This window comes from Heptranchias perlo, chromosome 24, assembly GCF_035084215.1.
Source record: "Heptranchias perlo isolate sHepPer1 chromosome 24, sHepPer1.hap1, whole genome shotgun sequence".
Classification (NCBI taxonomy): Eukaryota; Metazoa; Chordata; class Chondrichthyes; order Hexanchiformes; family Hexanchidae; genus Heptranchias; species Heptranchias perlo.
The window spans coordinates 18,125,549-18,142,988 of NC_090348.1; the positions used below are offsets into that span (position 1 = coordinate 18,125,549).

Here is a 17,440-nt window from a genome sequence, read left to right on the forward strand (position 1 = left end):
ACACGAATCATGAACTTACATTAATGAGTTCAATTTCCCACAGCTTTTTCACAAGGTCCATTGATGTATAACCATTTGCCAGAAAGGTCTTGATGTAATCATTTAGCTCTAAGGAATCTAACCAGTCTGCCACAGACGTTGGACTGTTCCCATCGTATCCAATAACTTTCACCTGAAATAAAGGAGAAAAATACATGTGTAAAAGATGCTGAAAATTATGTACCAAGAGTTTATTCTTTATCATGGGACCCTGCCCTGAGTACCAGTTGTCATCTCTGATACATTCCAAAACTTTAGAAAAAGTACCATGTTAAGATTATAGCTACCAGGTGGATTCCTGCAGAATAGCCACATACTAATACTGTCAGTTATTATAGCTTATGTTTTTCCACTAAATAACATTTGCTAAATCTAGGCATTGGAGGTAATTGTGCAGTTATTATAGTGTCTAAGAACATATTATTATTCCTATTAAGCATTGTGACAGAATTAATCATAATATAGAAATATTTTGTGGGATGTGCAGTTGACAGATTTGGGAATTTGATAGAATTCTGCAGTTCAGTACAGTTGTGTTTAGGACACTTCCATATGCATTCTGATAATACAGTTGGGCACAATTCAGCCAGCATTACTTTTAAGGAAATGTTTGTCATAAAAATTTGAATCTTCAGGGTAGTAAGTAAATGTACTCAAGCCTTAACAAATTGGAATGCACATTATAAAATTAGTTCTATTGTCCAGCCTCAGATGTAGGGGGCCCCATAATGTATCAATTGAAAATGGTAAATAGAATGTTATAAGTGTAGAAGAATGTGTTAATATTGCAAGTTCATAAGAACATAAGAACATAAGAAATTGGAGCAGGAGTAGGCCAATCGGCCCCTCGAGCCTGCTCCGCCATTCAATAAGATCATGGCTGATCTGATCCCAACCACAAATCTAAAGAACACAAGAAGTCGGAGCAGGACCCGGCCACATAGCCCCTGGGCCCTCTCCGCCACCCACAGGGCATTGACCGATCCGAACTCAGCTTCATGTCCAATTTCCTGCCCGCTCCCCATAACCCCTAATTCCCTTTACTTCTAGGAAACTGTCTATTTCTGTTTTAAATTTATCTAATGATGTAGCTTCCACAGCTTCCTGGGGCAGCAAATTCCACAGACCTACCACCCTCTGAGTGAAGAAGTTTCTCCTCATCTCAGTTTTGAAAGAGCAGCCCCTTATTCTAAGATTATGCCCCCTAGTTCTAGTTTCACCCATCTTTGGGAACATCCTTACTGCATCCACCCGATCAAGACCCTTCACAATCTTATATGTTTCAATAAGATCGCCTCTCATTCTTCTGAACTCCAATGAGTAGAGTCCCAATCTACTCAACCTCTCCTCATATGTCCGCCCCCTCATCCCCGGGATTAACCGAGTGAACCTTCTTTGTACTGCCTCGAGAGCAAGTATGTCTTTTCTTAAGTATGGAGACCAAAACTGTATGCAGTATTCCAGGTGCGGTCTCACCAATACCTTATATAACTGCAGCAATACCTCCTTGTTTTTATATTCTATCCCCCTAGCAATAAAAGCCAACATTCCGTTGGCTTTCTTGATCACCTGCTGCACCTGCATACCAACTTTTTGATTTTCTTGCACTAGGACCCCCAGATCCCTTTGTACTGCAGTACTTTCCAGTCTCTCGCCATTAAGAAAATAACTTGCTCTCTGATTTTTCCTGCCAAAGTGCATAACCTCACATTTTCCAATATTATATTGCATCTGCCAAATCTCCGCCCACTCACCCAGCCTGTCTATATCCCCTTGCAGGTTTTTTATGTCCTCCTCACTCTCTACTTTCCCTCCCATCTTTGTATCATCTGCAAATTTTGATATGTTGCACTCGGTCCCCTCCTCCAAATCGTTAATATAGATTGTAAAGAGTTGGGGACCCAGCACCGACCCCTGTGGAACACCACTGGTTACTGGTTGCCAGTCCGAAAATGAACCATTTATCCCAACTCTCTGCTTCCTGTTCGATAACCAATCCTCCACCCATGCCAGAATATTACCCCCAATCCTGTGATTTTTTATCTTAAGTAATAATCTTTTATGTGGCACCTTGTCGAATGCCTTCTGGAAGTCTAAATAGACTACGTCCACTGGTTCCCCTTTATCCACCCTATACGTTATATCCTCGAAGAACTCAAGCAAATTTGTCAGACATGACTTCCCCTTCATAAAGCCATGCTGACTTTGTCCTATTAAATTATGCTTATCTAAATGTTCCGTTACTGTCTCCTTAATAATAGACTCCAAAATTTTACCCACCACAGATGTTAAGCTAACTGGCCTATAATTTCCAGCCTTCTGCCTACTACCCTTTTTAAATAACGGTGTTACATTAGCAGTTTTCCAATCTGCCGGGACCTCTCCTGAGTCCAGGGAATTTTGGAAAACTATCACCAAAGCATCCACAATCCCTACTGCCACTTCCCTCAAGACCCTAGGATGGAAGCCATCAGGTCCAGGGGATTTATCCGCCTTGAGTCCCATTATTTTACTGAGTACCATCTCTTGAGTGATTTTAATCGTATTTAGCTCCTCCCCCCCGAGAGTCCCCTGTTTGTCCAGTGTTGGGATATTCTTAGTGTCCTCTACTGTAAAGACTGAAACAAAATATTTGTTCAGCATTTTTGCCATCTCCATGTTTCCCACCATTAATTTCCCGGTCTCATCCTCTAAGGGACCTATGTTTGCCTTAGCCACCCTTTTTCTTTTTATATAACTATAGAAACTCTTGCTATCTGTTTTTATATTTTTTGCTAATTTCTTTTCATAATCTAACTTCCCTTTCTTAATCAATCCTTTAGTTACTTTTTGCTGTCTTTTGAAGAATTCCCAATCTTCTATCCTCCCACTAAGTTTGGCTACCTTATAGGTCCTTGTTTTTAGTCGGATACTATCCTTGATTTCTTTACTTAGCCACGGATGGCTGTCATTTCTTTTACACCCTTTTTTCCTCAGTGGAATATATTTATTTTGAAAGTTGTAAAATAACTCCCTAAATGAACACCACTGCTCATGTACCGTCTTACCCTTTAATCTATTTTCCCAGTCCACTTTAATCAATTCCGCTCTCATACCATCATAGTCTCCTTTATTCAAGCTCAGTACGCTTGTTTGAGAATCAACCTTCTCACCCTCTAATTGGATATGGAATTCAACCATGTTGTGGTCGCTCGTTCCAAGGGGATCCGTAACTAGGACATTATTAATTAATCCTGACTCATTACACAGGACCAGGTCCAAGGTTGCCTGCCCCCTTGTAGGATCAGTTACATACTGCTCAAGAAATCCATCCCTGATGCACTCAATGAACTCGTCCTCAAGGCTGCTCTGCCCAATTTGATTTGTCCAGTTAATATGATAATTAAAATCCCCCATAATTATGGCTGTTCCCTTATTACATGCCCCGACTATCTCCTGATTAATACTTCTTCCAGCAGAGTTGCAACTATTAGGAGGCCTATATACTACGCCCACTAATGTTTTTTTTTCCTTATTATTCCTTATCTCCACCCAAACTGTTTCATTATCTTGATGCTTTGTCCCAATATAATTTCTCTGTATTACAGTGATTCCTTCCTTTATTAACATAGCCACCCCACCTCCCCTTCCTTCCTGCCTGTCCTTCCTGATTGTTAAATACCCTGGCATATTTAATTCCCAGTCGTTGTCACCCTGCAGCCATGTTTCTGTAATGGCCACAAGATCATACCCATACGTAGTTATTTGTGCCGTTAACTCGTCCATTTTATTACGAATGCTACGTGCATTCAGATAAAGAACTTTCAAATCTGTTTTGTGACGCTTAGTTCCTGCTTTTTCCTTTTTTAACACTTTACCTATTACTCCATACCTTCTGTCCCTTCCTGTTACGCTTTCCTCTCTCTCCCTGCTCAGGTTCCCAACCCCCTGCCACTTTAGTTTAAACCCTCCCCAACAGCACTAGCAAACACTCCTCCTAGGACAGCGGTCCCGGCCCTGCCCAGGTGCAGACCGTCCGGTTTGTACTGGTCCCACCTCCCCCAGAACCGTTTCCAGTGTCCCAGGAATTTGAATCCCTCCCCCTTGCACCATTCCTCTAGCCACGTATTCATTTGAAATATCCTCCTATTTCTACTCTGACTAGCACGTGGCACTGGCAGCAATCCTGAGATTACTACCTTTGAGGTCCTATTTTTTAATTTACCTCCTAACTCCCTATATTCTGCTTTTAGGACCTCATCCCCTTTTTTACCTATATCGTTGGTGCCTATGTGCACCACGACAGCTGGCTGTTCGCCCTCCCCCTCCAAAATGTTCTGTAGCCGCTCCGAGACATCCTTGATCCTTGCACCAGGGAGGCAACACACCATCCTGGAGTCTCGGTTGCGGCCGCAGAAACGCCTGTCTATTCCCCTTACAATTGAGTCCCCTATCACTATAGCTCTGCCACTCTTTTTCCTCCCAGCCTGTGCAGCAGAGCTACCCGTGGTGCCAGGAAGTTGGCTGCTGCTGCCTTCCCCTGATAAGTCATCCCCCCCAACAGCATCCAAAGTGGCATATCTGTTTGAGAGGGGGATGGACACAGGGGACCCCTGCACTACCTGCCTGCATCTCTTACTCTTCCTGGTGGTCACCCATTCACTTCCTGCCTGTATACCCTTTACCTGCGGTGTGACCAACTCGCTAAACGTGCTATCCACGAGTTTCTCTGCATCGCGGATGCTCCACAGTGAGTCCACCCGCAGCTCCAGCTCCGAGATACGATCGGTCAGTAGCTGCAGGTGGACACACTTCCCGCACACATGGTCGGCAGGGACACTGGTAGTGTCCATGACTTCCCACATCTTGCAGGAGGAGCATATCACGGGTGCGAGGTCTGCTGCCATGACTTGCCTAATTCAACTAAGTAATCGTTTCTCTCTAGCCTAAGCTCTTGCACATAACAAGAATCCACTGGGTTTTGCTAACACATTTGGTAGCAAATAAGAACCAGCACCTAACTTGATAAAATGAAGTACTGTTGGTTAAAAGACAAACTGAGTATCTCAATGAAACAGTTCACTGAGTTTCTGGAAAGTAAAAACATGGATGGAAACTATTTTAAAATTATTTGTTTTCTTACAACTTTTAATCACACAATATGATAACTAGAGAGAAAAAATGTTTTGCCAGTTTGAATTTGTAAGTGCTTAAATGTACTTTTGGGTATTTCTCCACACAGATGTATGTGAAAAATAACACTAGCTGATAAATTCAGGTTATATTCAAAATTAAATGTTAGCACTGCTTTATTAGGCAATACTACTAATCTAATGTTACAGCTGAAGAATTATCAGCTAATTATTAGTCTTTTGTACAAATGTTACCATAGCAAGTAAACTAATTGCCCATGTTGAATTTATTTTATGAAATGCTATTAACCTTTAGATTGCCAGAAGATGTTGTAAAATGATAGATTACCTGGGCCAGCAGATTTTAAACTTTTTATTTTACAAACCATGGCAGTGACACAAATACTAACATTATAGTAATAAATTTACTCAAGTGTCAGATTAGTTTATTACTGCATTAATAATCCTATATTACAAAATAAATACTTAAAATAATATTTAAAATAATTAAACACTGCTGCTTCTTTTTCAATTACCTCCAAATTTTGCTATTTCTCTTATTCTCCATTTTCTCTCTTCTATTTTTATATATTTGGCTGTACTCTTACTGTATTTTTCCTACCTGTTCTCTCTATTCTAAACCTTTTCTTGAAAAATTAGCTTTAAAACCATACACTCTTCCTATAGGTTCTCACCATCCATTCTGGAGATGGAACAATCAGAAAAATGTTTTTAATTGGCTAACAGACTTTAAAGGCTCATGTTATATCCAAACAAATGCTAAAAACATAAAAATTGACTGTTTGCATCACCATAGATGTGACAAACCCAATATTTAAGTAGGTGCAATCCAGTATCCAGTAAGAGCTGACAGCACAATTAAAACAATTTGAAAGGTTGGCACTTTCACCTTCATACGGATAACTGGTGGGAGATGTGGAAATGTCACACTGATGAAACAGAATAGACATTATTGTGGCACCAGAAGAGGAGCCAACCCGACATCTCTTTTTGATAGCTCATTTACTTGTCATAATTTAACAAATTTCACCATTAGTCAACAAGTTACAATTTGTCTCAGGTTCCATGAGTCAGCATATTTGATCTAATTTGGTCATTACTGCAATTGTAATTATTTTGGTTTCAGACTACTTTATACAAGCTCATCACCTTAATACAAACAAACTCATCACTGGATCCACATCATTAGCATTTCCAGATTACTGATTTATATACAGAACAAACTCTTCTAGTGCCACAAACACTGCTGTGAGGAACTGGCTTAACATAAGCAAGGAACCTCCCATTAATAAATTAGAAATATATACCTCTTGACAGAGGATATTAAATGACTAGTGTCTCCTAATTATACAGCACAAGTGCATTTCGATACAGATTGGTATATCAAATTGAACCATAATCATTGGGAAATGGATTGGTTCTATTATGTAGTACAAGCAATTTTAAAACAGCACTTTACAGAAAAGAAATGTTATCAATTGTGTCTTTATTAAAACTAAACTAAAAAGGCAAAATAAACTGGTAATGCCAGCAGGACTTGCTTTAATCCTTACAGGTGTTCCATAAATTGTTATTCCATTTCCACCAAAAATGAATTTACACTCGACGTGCTTGTTATGGAGTTAGTATAATGGGAAAAGTTGTTTCCCACTAAGTGAATTGGGGCTTGGGGCAAATTTTCAGTTGTTTGAATTTTGGTGTTAACAAAAAAGTTTTGTTCATACATGTTCCACATGATTAGACCACAGAGATGGGAATTTCACAGAAGCTATATAATAAACACTAAAGCACCGTACTCAACTTTATTGGATATTTCCTAAGTGGATTATTTCTCTACATGATTTAATATAACTGCAGCAGGTATCTTTATTAAAACCAAGCATATTTCAACTTACCCGAGGAAGGCCACGAACTGCCTGCAGGATTCGTTGTCTATGTGATGAGTTAAGGATGCCTATCTCCAACAAATCTTGGTCTTCTACTACATTGCTTCCCTAGAAAGGGAGAGAAAAAAGATGATGTCATTCTCAACAGTCCCATTGTGATTGCAATGATCTGAAAAACACCTTCACTGTATTCACAGCAGTAGAATTCTACAGTAAACAGCAGGTGGACAGTGACTAGCAAATAGCCACGCTGTGCCATGAAATATCTCTGTGCTTGCTGAAAGTTCTTTGAAGTTGATTTGCTGAGATATCAATGGGATGGGATAGAAGAATGAAAACTATTGTAAACAAAATAAAGGAAGTAGAAACAGCAAACCAGCTTTCCACAGACCTTATTGATTCTATGCACAGAAAAGAAGGCACTTTCTTTTACCCTGGAACATCAGTTCCACAAAGTTTACAACTGTGGTCAATAGTACGCAGCATGACATAACCATCTAGTGGCACAGCTGTTGTGCCATTCTGTTAACATATGTTTCTTTTATTAAGATGCAATCTGCCTCAGAAGGGGCCTTGAACCATGTTTTGTTTCCAGGAATGAAATGCTATATAACTGCCAAATAATTCAAAAGAAAAGATAATTCTGCAGGTTCATCTTTTCATTCCATGGTGTCATTACCATGCATTTTCACAGCTTACAACAAGACATGATTTCCAATGTTTTCACCAAGTATCATTGGGAAGATAATCCTGAATATTCCAAGGATGTTATTTTGTGCAACAAAATTAAAATCTTAAAACCTTCAGAAATTTAAGAGAACAAGTAAAATAGTAAGACAAATGTGAATTGTATTTTAAAAGTCAAATAATGAGCCTGATCGCTCACTCACTGCTTTACATGCCATTGGATGAAATGTGTGATTTAAAGCAACACAGTCTATTAATTAGATCAGTAAGATCATACCTTGGGTCTGAACAGGATCGATTTTTATGATCCAATATGGTGGATGGTTCTCATTTTGCTGTGATTTTTTCCATCAGTGTTAAATGTAAACAATATAATCTCCAATTAGTAATATTATTGGGGTGTAAATTCATGTTCGGGGGTAGTGCAAAACGGGTGATAGCAAATTGGCAGCCCACTTTACACACCAGAATGGAAAAGAAAATCGTGCAGAGTATAAAATAGTCTGCTGATTCGCTATCGCCCATTTTACACTATCGCCCAAGGAGAATTTATACTGCGTTGACTGTAATGTTAGATTGATATTTGGAATTTACCTTTGATTACTATCAGAGGTCAGGAAGAAATTTTGGATAATCTTTTATCATGAAATTTTCACCTGTGATGATTTATTTCCCTCAGCACATTATATAAGTTGGGGATAGTTCATGAAAATGCAAAGTGAACATGTTGTATTGAAAGGAACAGATTTAGAGTGCCAAATAGTAATTTCTAGTTTCATACTTCTAAGTTATGTTTTAATATACCTTTAAAAAAACAATAAACTCTCAACACTCCTGACTCTTGTGCCACTGTCCACACATGCAGTAGTTCATGTGAAACTGAAACATTAAAATTCCCATATGTGAAGGAGGTAACACCATTCAGCACTCCAGAATTCAACTAGAAACACACTGAATACTTCACCATAGAGTATCTTGCCAGTGAAATTCACTTCTGTAAAAGATCATCATAACTCATTGTTCTTGAGTTATGGATCTTTCACAATTATGAAGTAACTGTCATAACTCAGATTCAACTGACAACTATTTATTATCTGGAATGTTTGATATCAGGAGACTCTAATGCTTTTTGATGGTAGTTTCAAAGGAAGCACAGGCAGCTCCAATGCATCTATATGAAAATAATTGTTAGTTTGGCTCAGTGGTACTTCTCGTGCTTCTGAGTGAGGCCTGTAGGTTCCAACTCTAAAGACTCCAGCATTTAAACTAGGTTGATATTTCAGTACCGTATTGAGTGAGTGCTGCATTGTCAGAGGTGCCTTTTTTCTAATGAGATGTTAAATTGAGACCCTGTGTGCCTGTTCAGGTGAATATAAAGGATCCCGTGGCACTATTTGAAGAGGAGGAGGGGAGTTCTCCTGGTTTGTGGCCAAAATTTATCCCTCAACCAACACCACCAAAAAACAGGTTGACTGGCCATTTACCTCATTGCAGTTTGTGGGATTTTGCAGTGTACAAATTGACTGCTGTAGATCCCTACAAAACAGTTGTGAATACCTGTCAAAATAATTCATTGGCCATGAAGCGCATTGGTAAAAGGTGCTATATAAATGCAATTTATTTCTTCTCGCAATTGCCATACCTCTACTATTGACCAATTGGAAAGTATACACCTGCGTAGCATAAGATACCATTGCCAGTTGCTGCGGCTTTCACTGTTGTTCTACTTCTGTATATGATTGTGCTATATTTTGATTTCGTCATGAACATCAGGCAGTGAGTCAGACATCATGTGTTAAACCTCAAACAATATTGAAACCTATGGAGCTAAGTAGCAGTGAAAGCCAGATCATTATTTGTTGTGCCTCAAAATATTTCAATTTGTGTATAATTTGTTTTGGAAAGTGCTTTGTTCTGCCTAATACCTTTGCTAATTGTTAGCTTTTAACACAGTCAGTCACTAAATAATCACAAGTTGGATTTTTCCAAATCTGGACATGATTGAATAAACCTATTATACAAATGATCTGATGGAACAATATTTCCTAAAGAGAATAGATGAAATCAGAGCCCACATGGTACAGATGCACTCAACCAAAAAAAAGACCGATTAGAACTACACAGGTTGGATTTAATTAAAACAGACAGTTAATGGGCAGCTGTTCAACAGATAACTAGAATATTGATTTTAGTAGTCAGTCTTACTTCCAAGAAACTAGAACTCATGACTTTGGACATGCCAAGCATACTGTAGATAAACAGGCCTTTTTGGAATTAAGAACATTAATTGACAAGGTGTATCTTTACTTAAACAAAATGGATTTTAAATATTTTCATGACTTCTGATATGGCTATGCCGCCCTCCTTTGCTTTGAAGCAAAATAGAGATAAAGTATTATTAAAAAGGTGTTTTTCACCATTGATTACAGCTGTCATTCACATTAGAGTTCAAAAGCATCAGGCTGGTTTTCCAGAAAGTGGTTTCCAGCCAATTCCACCATCACATTCAGGACCAGGTCAAATTTTAAGAGCCTTGTTTGCAGAACCCCAATGGGACAAACCGCACAACTGAGTTCCCCCTCTCTTCTCACAGCCAGATACATAATATTAAGTGCCTCTGTCATTTATAAGGACTTAGCAATTAATGCTTGTTAAGTAGTTGAACTATATAGAGGCTTTTCTCCACCCTCCTGTCGAAGTGACAGTAACATGTTTGGTAAAAACTTATTCTAGGTATTCTCCCAGCCAGCAGTAAACAAATTAAAGTGATCACAGCTACAAGCTCCCATCAATAAATATTAATATAAAAGTTGTTTTTAGGAAATGAGACATCAAGGGCACAATTTTAATATGCTGGTGGGAACAGTCTTGTAGGGGGGGGGGGGGGGTGATTTGCAGGCACCAAACCCAGAAGGGAAGTAGGCAATTGCGATCGCAACCCTGATGAGGCCGATCAAAGCTTCTTCCGGGATCGCGCCTGGCAGCCAGCCTGATTGACAGGAGCTGCACATCCAGGGGGAGGTGGGAGAGAGAGAGAGAGAGAGAGAGAGAGAGACTTCATCAGCAGTTAGGATAGAGATGGGGTGGAGGGGAACAAAGATTAGATTGGAGACATCGGACATCAGGATCAGAGGGGAGGGGAGGGGAGGGGAGGGGAGGGGTCCAGGCAACATCATTTTTAAGGTATGTTTATTTAATTTGTTTACAATGGGAAATGTACTTTTATTTAATTTATTTAGTTCATTTTTCACTGATCCAGCCATTCCCGCCCGGTTTCACCAGGCATGAATGGGAAGCCATGGGAAAGCCGTCCAGGTAACGTTAAAATCTTTTTAACTATCTAATACATAAAAATAAACTACATTAAGTACCTCAATGAGGTACATTTGCTCCTTTAATTATCAGCCTGCCGGATTTAAGTGGGGGCTGGACTTCCTGGTGACTGCTGTACGCACGCACACAGATTTGCCTGAGTCTCATTCAAAAATGTGCGGATTCCAGCCAGGGTGTCTGCCCGCTCCCAAAAACAGCGATTTTGATTGCCCCTCCACCCCCAAACCACCCGTTTTTCCCTTTTAAGATCGTGCCCCATATGTAGGTTATGTTCGAAAAATCTAAAAGATAATCAAAATATTAAGAAAGCTGAAAAGTAGAAAGTTTGTCTTCTATGTTTTAAAAAGGTTAGACAAAATGTCAAATTGCAGACATGCATGCATTACCTCGATTGTGGCAAAATTACTTGAAACTATGATGAAGGACAGTATAACGGGTCACCTTGAGGGATGGAGCTAATTAGACAAAGCCAGCCCAGTTTTAGGAGGAGTGGGTCGTGCTTAGCCAACCAACTGAATTTCTTTGAGAGATTATGTACCTGGTGGATAGAGGTGAGACAATGGATGTTATATATCTGGATTTCAGAAAGACATTTGACACTGTCCCACATATTAGACTACTGCACAATGTTCAGATCCATGGGAGTGATGTCAGAAAAATGGTAGAGGCAACTTAATATGGTGACGTGTAAAACTATGAGGTTCGACAGAAAAGTCAGTGTGGATAATGTTCTAAATGTAAATGTACTTGTGATGTTGCAGCAGCATAAAGGTGTTGGCGTTTTAGTGGACAGGTCTCTAATACCACTGCTTACATGCAGTTAGAAAAGCAAACGGAATGTTGGGATGTATAACGAGGGGTGTAACTTATATGTCAAGAGACATCTAGCCTCAGTGAGACCACATCTGGGGTACTACTTGCAATTTTGGTCTTCTTATTTTAAAAAGGATATTAAGTTATTGTAGGCAGTGAAAAGGAGGCGTACTAGATAAATTCCAGAACTGATAGGACAGAGCTAACAGAAGAGGTTAGTTACCCTGAGATTTTTCACTCTGGAAACTACAAGACTGAGTGATTTGTTGGATGTAATTAAGATTATGAGGGGTTTAGAGAATGTGGAATCAGGTAAGTTTTTTTGTGTTGTATCTAAAATTCAAGAATTAGGCATCATAGTTTTGAATTAAAGATAGCAAAAGAAAATGGTAAATGCAAGATTTTTTTTCCAGTTAAAGGGTGATATATGGAATAGACTGCCAGCAAGGTGGACTATATATGGTCCTATCACCAAATATGATTTAAGCTTATTAGATTTATAAATGCCTCAAGGTCATTTGTGGGAAGTTAAATAAGTAACCCAGATACACCAATGGTTAGGAACATAGGAACTTAAATAGGCCATTTAGCCCCTCGAGCCTGTTCTGGAATTTAGTGAGATCAGAGCTGATCTGTGACCTAACTCCATATTCCCGCCTTAACCAAAGGTATTAAGGGATATGGGGCTAACAAAAATATATCCATCAATCTCAGATTTACAATTATAATTGAGCTAGCATCAACTGTTGTCTGCAGAAGAGAGTTCCAAACTTCTACCACCCTTGTGTGCAGAAGTGTTTCCTAACTTCACTCCTGAAAGTCCTGGCTCTAATTTTTAGGCTATGTCCCCCAGTCCTAGACTCCCCAACCAGCGGAAATAGTTTCTCTCTATCTACCCTATCATTCCCCTTAATATCTTGAAAATATCAATCAAATCATCCCTTAATCTTCTAAATTCCAGCGAATAAAACCCTAGTTTGTGTAATCTCTCTTTGCAACTTAACCCTTGGAGTCCAGGTTTCATTCTAGTAAACCAACGCTGCACTCCCTCCAAGGCCAATATATCCTTCCAAAGTGCGGTGTCCAGAAATGAACATAATTTCTGTCTGAAAATTGTTATATTAAATTACTAAGACTGAAATGGAAATTGTTTGAGACATGTCCAGGGTTCCAGGGAGTTCAAATGTGAAAGGAATCAAGAATCTGATAACAGTAAGTTCCTCAACAAGTTTGTTGAGAACCCAATCAAATGTCCTTAATACTCATGCTGTGCAGTAAATACAAACTTTAAATAGTTAGCTCACCAAATGCTGTGATAAGCACTTTAATTCAATTGACAGCTTCTTCTACAAGGGGACTACTTCACAGATGCATGGCTGAACGTACAGATGATTCCCTGCATGCTTAGTTTTTTTCCCCTTTTGTCAAGGATCCAAAAGGCTGATGAGCAAATAATCATTTTAAGTCTAATGAAAATCCATTAAGAGTTTTAAAGTTTATAATGTCACATTTTTGGCTCGAAGACACTTAAAAGTACAAATGGATAATTTCCAGCCCGATCATTCCTGAAAATAACGACGTTAGATGAGGGCAAATCCGAATGTCTTGGTATACCATCAAGTTTTATAATGAAAGGCCGGAACTTGCTCCGACTGGTGTGGCAAGGCTGTTCGCACATCCTGCGAACAAACACTATGAGAAAACTTAACTCGTGGTCCCCGACGTCCACTTGCTCCCTTTTCAATTTTTCTTAAGTTTAGCGCTGTGAAGTCAGCGCAGGTTCATTCGGAACCGGTACAGACTGTGGGAATGGAAGCCACACCCACAGAAGAGAACGTCACAAAGAGAAGTCACGTCCACAAGCAGGCAACTAGAAATCAATCCTTCACAGTTAACGTCTGTATGTTAGTTTAAATAAAAATTTAACATACCTTATTCTAAAAAGCCAAGCAAATAATTTAATATAATGAAACTTACAGAAGTTAAAAGTAAAAGATGTTTAATTTTAAATTTTTTTTTAATGATCAAAAAATATTAAAGTTAGAGTAAGATGACAGTCCACATTTTTAATATTTACTTTTTTGTTGTTTCGCAGTCATTAACAGTCATCGCGCTTTTAAAAAGTAGTGTAGCGTTGGTATTTTCCAGCGTACCTTTTGGTGGCGTAAGTATCGTTCCAGTTGGGCAGATGGGTAAGTTTATGAACGTTTAATGATTTTATTGATTGTAGCGTAGGTAGCCCTTTAATTCGGACCTGTCAAACCGCTGGCGAACCAATGGGAGCAAGTTCGCGATTTCCTGGTTTTAATGCACACTCGCAAACTTGCTCCCTGTCTTCGCAGGCAGTTTGAGAGGACGCCATTGATGAACGGCTTCCTCGGGTGAGCAATTTATGCCCCGATATTTCTTACCACACTATGAAGTATTTGCATTGCACTTCAAAGCAGGTTTTCGTTGCCATAGCCACAACTTTAGTGCTGAAAATTTTGTCTTGGGAACAATTCAAAAATAGATCCCTGTCTTTGACAAAATTATAGACTTTTTACAATCAGAGTCTTTTCAGCAAGAACATTGTGGGGGGGGGGGGGAGAGGAATAACCTCTTCACTCACTCAGGACACAGGGGGAAGGGAGACAGAATAACCTCTTTACTCAGGACACAGTGGAAAGGGAAAGGGAAAAATGTCTTTACCCACTAAGGTCACAGGGGAAGGGAGAGGGAATAACTTCATTACTCAGGTTGCAGGAGGAAGGGAGAGGGAATAACCTCTTTACTCAGGACACAGGAGGAAGGGAGAGGGAATAACCTCTTTACCCACTAAGGACACAGGAGGAAGAGAGAGGGAATAACCTCTTTACCCACTAAGGTCACAGGGGGAATGGAGAGGGAATAACCGCTCTACTCAATAAGATCACAGGGGGAATGGAGAGGGAATACCCTCTTTACTCACTAAGTTCACGGGGGGAGGGAGAGGGAAAATCTTATATTAGAGGACAAATTGGCACAGGCAACAAGTAACATTTCACTTAAATAGAAACTTTCAGGCAACTGTGCCACACTGGCATTAGCAGTGAAACAATTTCTCACTGTGCCAGACTTCATGGCAATTCGAAACATAAAACAAAATTGGGACCATCATCTCTTTCAAATGTTCCTCACGATTCAGTTTGCTTCTGAATTTGTTAAACGGATATTGTTCTGGCTGATGCAGGAAATCATTATTATTAGGACCAAGAATGAGCTTCATCCTTCCAAGTTTTGTGGAGTCTATTGACTTGGCATGTTCCATGTGTAATTGTTAATCCTTCATGATATATTCACCAGATGCTGATGTCACATTGTTTCACTCTTGGTCTTCTGTTGTATGGATGCCCACATACCAAATCATAAGCCTTTTTTATGGGAGGGGGTTAAACTAAAATTTAGTATAATCAAGTGATTATGGGAGCCAAAAGCCTGTAATAGTCTTATCCCAAACCAACAGTCTAAAACATAATTATTGGCACTCTCTTTTATAGAATCGCAAATTGCTCAACAGATTTTCTATAATTTCCCCATGATTACAGAACACTTCCACATGTTTGTAATCATGTCAAAATTACAAGTACCACTACAGTTAACAACATCTTAAAAGATGAACAAATACCATTTTTGTGTGCATAATTCCCTGGAGACCACATCTTTGCATTAAAGTTTCAATGTTTCTTCAAGCACAGATGAAAGATTTATATTCTGCCTGGTTTAAAATCACATTACCGTCATTTGTTTACAATGTATTTTTGGGATATGGGTGTTGCTGGCATGGGGAGGTAGTTGGAATCTGTTGTTGGAGTTGGACTTGGCTTGGCACTTGTGTGGCGCAAATGTTACCGCCACCTATCAGCCCAAGCCTGGATGTTGTCCAGGTCTTGCTGCATGCGGGCATGGAATGCTTCATTATCTGAGGAATTGCGAATGGAGCTGAATAATAATCAGTGCAATAATCAGCGAACAGCCCCACTTCTGACCTTATGATGCAGGAAAGGTCACTGATAAAGCAGCTGAAGATAGTTAGGCCTAGGATGCTGCCCTGAGGAATTCCTGCAGCGAGGTCCTGGGGCTGAGATGATTGGCCTCCAACATCTTCCTTTGTGCTAGATATGACTCCAGCCACTGGACAGTTTTCCCCCTGATTCCCATTGACTTCAGTTTTACCCGGGGCTCCTTGGTGCCACACTCGGTCAAATGCTGCCTTGATGTCAAGGGCAGACACACTTACCTCACCTAGGAATTCAGCTCTTGTGTCCATGTTGGGACCAAGACCGTAATGATGTTTGGAGCCGAGTGGTCCTGGTGGAACTCAAACTGAACATCAATGAGTGGGTTATTGGTGAGTAAGTGCCACTTGATAGCACTATTGATGACTCTTTCCATCACTTTACTGATGATTAAGAGTAGGCTGATAGGATGGTAATTGGCAAGGATGGATTTGTCCTGCTTTTTATGGTCAAAACATACCTGGGCAATTTTCCACATTGTCAGGTAGCTGCCAGTGTTTTAGCTGTACTGGAACAGCTTGGCTCGAGGTGCAGCTAGTTCTGGAGCACAGGTCTTCAGCACTACACTGGGATGTTGTCCGGACCCGTAGCCTTTGTTGTGTCCAGTGCAGTCAGCCATTTCTTGGTATCACTTGGAGTGAATTGAATTGGCTAAAGATTGGCATCCGCGACTGGATGTGGCAGGACTACAGAACTTTGACCTGATCCGTTGGTTGTGGGATTGTTTGCTCTGTCTATAGCATGCAGCTTCTGCTGTTTAGCATGCATGTACTCCTGTGGTGTAGCTTCACCGGGTTGGCACCTCACTTTCAGGTACAACTGGTGCTGCTCCTGGCATGCTCTGCTACACTTCTCATTGAACCAGGGTTGGTCATCTGGTTTGATGGTGATGGAGGAGTGAATGATATGCCGGGCCATGAGATTACCGATTGTGGTGGAATACAATTCTGCTGCTGGGGATGGCCCACAGCACCTCATGGATGCCTGGTTTTGATCTGTTCTTAATCTATCCCACTTAGCACGGTGGTAGTGCCACACAATGCAATGGAGGGTGCACTCAGTGTGAAGATGGGATTTGGTCTCCACAAGAACTGTGTGGTGGTCACTCCTATCAATACTGTCATGGATCGATGCATCTGCGACAGGTAAATTGTTGAGGAGGAGGTCAAGTAAGTTATGCCCTGGTATAGGTTGTGAGACTTCAACTGTTGGCTTGCAGGTAAGCAGGCCTGAATGTTTTGTGTGTAGTGAATGGACTCACCATTTCATAAATGATATGCATTCTCAGCAAGCATGTAGGATTAATGATATATTCATCCCCATTTTCTGATAAAAATGACTTGCTGAACATACCTCATCCTGACTACTGAGAAGAACTGTTGCTAAGGTAACAGTAGATAAAGAACTTAAATAAAACAAAAACAAAAGGAGTGACCTTGAAATGAGCTAGCTGCATTTTGCTTCAACAACATGATTCCATTTCTCTCTCAAAAAAAGAAAATAAACCCTTTAA

The 17,440-nt window shown here is 40.0% G+C and overlaps 1 protein-coding gene across 12 annotated transcripts in view; it reads right to left on the minus strand.

Annotated features, from left to right (window-relative positions):
- anks1b (ankyrin repeat and sterile alpha motif domain containing 1B) overlaps window positions 1–17,440 on the minus strand; it is a 738,433-nt gene that overhangs the window by 64,873 nt on the left and 656,120 nt on the right. For all 12 annotated transcript variants that reach the window (XM_068004841.1, XM_068004853.1, XM_068004843.1 and 9 more), the window contains 2 exons: window positions 7,067–7,165; window positions 20–172 (listed from right to left, as the gene is read on the minus strand). In XM_068004841.1, the coding sequence (XP_067860942.1) occupies window positions 20–172; window positions 7,067–7,165 (252 nt within the window). The remainder of the gene's footprint in view (window positions 1–19; window positions 173–7,066; window positions 7,166–17,440) is intronic.